The 1,693-nt window shown below is 51.1% G+C and overlaps 1 protein-coding gene across 1 annotated transcript; it reads right to left on the bottom strand.

The window, feature by feature from the left end:
- Positions 1–83: 83 nt before the first annotated feature.
- Positions 84–1,511, bottom strand: LOC121966773 (complement C5-like; the record flags this gene model as incomplete). The annotated part of the gene is made up of 5 exons (XM_042516839.1): positions 84–205; positions 295–355; positions 593–826; positions 918–1,057; positions 1,358–1,511. Coding segments are annotated over 5 exons (711 nt in total), but the record flags the coding sequence as incomplete, so codon positions are not given.
- Positions 1,512–1,693: the final 182 nt, after the last annotated feature.

Genomic DNA, 1,693 nt, shown 5'->3' with positions numbered 1-1,693 from the left:
GTCTCTGCGTGTCTCTGTCGCTCTATATCTCAGCACCACAGTGTGTGTCTCTGCGTCTCTGCGTGTCTCTGTCGCTCTATATCTCAGCACCACAGTGTGTGTCTCTGTGTCTCACCGCTGATGGTGAGCATCCTCTCCACAGGTGTGTTGGGGACGATGTTGGTGGGCAGGTTGTTCTTCAGCTCCACCGTCCTCCTCTCGAAGCCTGCAGCACAAACACGCTTTAACCTTTGACCTTCCTGTCAGAGCATAGCGGCCAATCACAGAGCGGCAGGTCAGACGGAGTCAACGTACCGTAGAGTCCCTGAGGGTCCAGAGTCCCTCCAGAAAACACCTCCTTCCTCACTCCTTCAGGCTGAAACACAAACACAGGATACACTTGTTGTCCATTCAGAGTGGACCTGCGACCCACTTTTGGAGCGCGAGCCACCTGTTGAAAACCACTGATCTAAAGTAAATCGAACATTATTATCATTATTAATATGACTTTTTTTTTCTTTATTTAAGACTCTGAGTGGGACTTTGTTTTATTTATTGATTTTTTATTTGGACATGATTTGAGTTTGACGCTGTCATCCGTCTGTGTTCTCACCACCACTCTCAGCGTCTTCTCCAGGATGTCTCTGTCCCCCTGGCGTGTCCTCAGGGTGAAGGTCAGGGTGTGTTCTCCGGCCTGCAGGCCCAGCAGGGTGAAGCTCACCTTCCCCACCTCGCCAGCAGCCAGCGGCGTCCAGCTGCAGGCCGTGGAGTGCAGCCCCGTCCCCCCGGCGGCCGGCTTGGACTGCTGCAGGCAGAGCGCCGGGCCGACCGTCAGAGTCACGCAGTACTGAGGACGACACAAGAGTTAGCACCGCGCTCAACTGCAGCTCCCAGCATGCTTTGAGCCACCGTCATCACGCGGCGGACCGCGGACGCACCGTGACGCTGTCGGCCTGCTGGTTGTAGACGGAGCCCTTCAGCTCCAGCTGCTCTCCTCTCACCACCTGATAGGGCAGCGGGACGTCCACGCTGAGCGGCAGGCTGACCGACACCTGGACCGGCTCCGCCACACACATACCTGCAGAGACACAGACAATAGATTATACATCACGTCTTTATTTGTCCTCAGCCCACCAAACACAGAGGACAGCACAATAAGACCGGAAAAGCGTCCCAAAAACAGAGAAATGGCCTAAAATCCTAAAAAACCTCAAATCCTAGAAATCTCCTGAGATCTGAGAAATGTCCTAAAATCTGAGAAAAAAGTCCTAAATCCTGTAACATTCTCATGACGTGATTTCTGAGCTGTGGAGACTCTTTTTATTGTGTCTCTGTGCAAACTTCTCGTCTTTTTCAGCGTGAATTTAGACAAACTGACCGTCCTTGAACACGCCGACAGCCTTGATGTCCCAGGTGGTCAGAGAGTCTGGTAGAGACGTGATGGCAGAGATCTGTCCCGGCCTGAAGACACAAAATACAAAGACATTCAGAGGAGTCCTCACCGCTGTGTCAGCGGTACTAATACCGTGAATCTGCTAAACGTACAGTGTTTCCCTCTGAGTGCAGTAAAAGTATAAAGTATCAGAATATGTAAAAACGGAGTAAAGTTAAAGGTCCCTCAGAGGACAGAGAGGATGGAAAGACAAAATATCACAATGATGTCTCTTTTCATCTCTAATGTGTTTGTGGTTATGAGTATGGGTGAGGTGTGCTT

The sequence above is a fragment of the Plectropomus leopardus genome, unplaced genomic scaffold (assembly GCF_008729295.1).
Source record: "Plectropomus leopardus isolate mb unplaced genomic scaffold, YSFRI_Pleo_2.0 unplaced_scaffold25850, whole genome shotgun sequence".
In the NCBI taxonomy this organism is placed as follows: domain Eukaryota; kingdom Metazoa; phylum Chordata; class Actinopteri; order Perciformes; family Serranidae; genus Plectropomus; species Plectropomus leopardus.
This window is presented reverse-complemented; position numbering and strand designations above follow the sequence as displayed.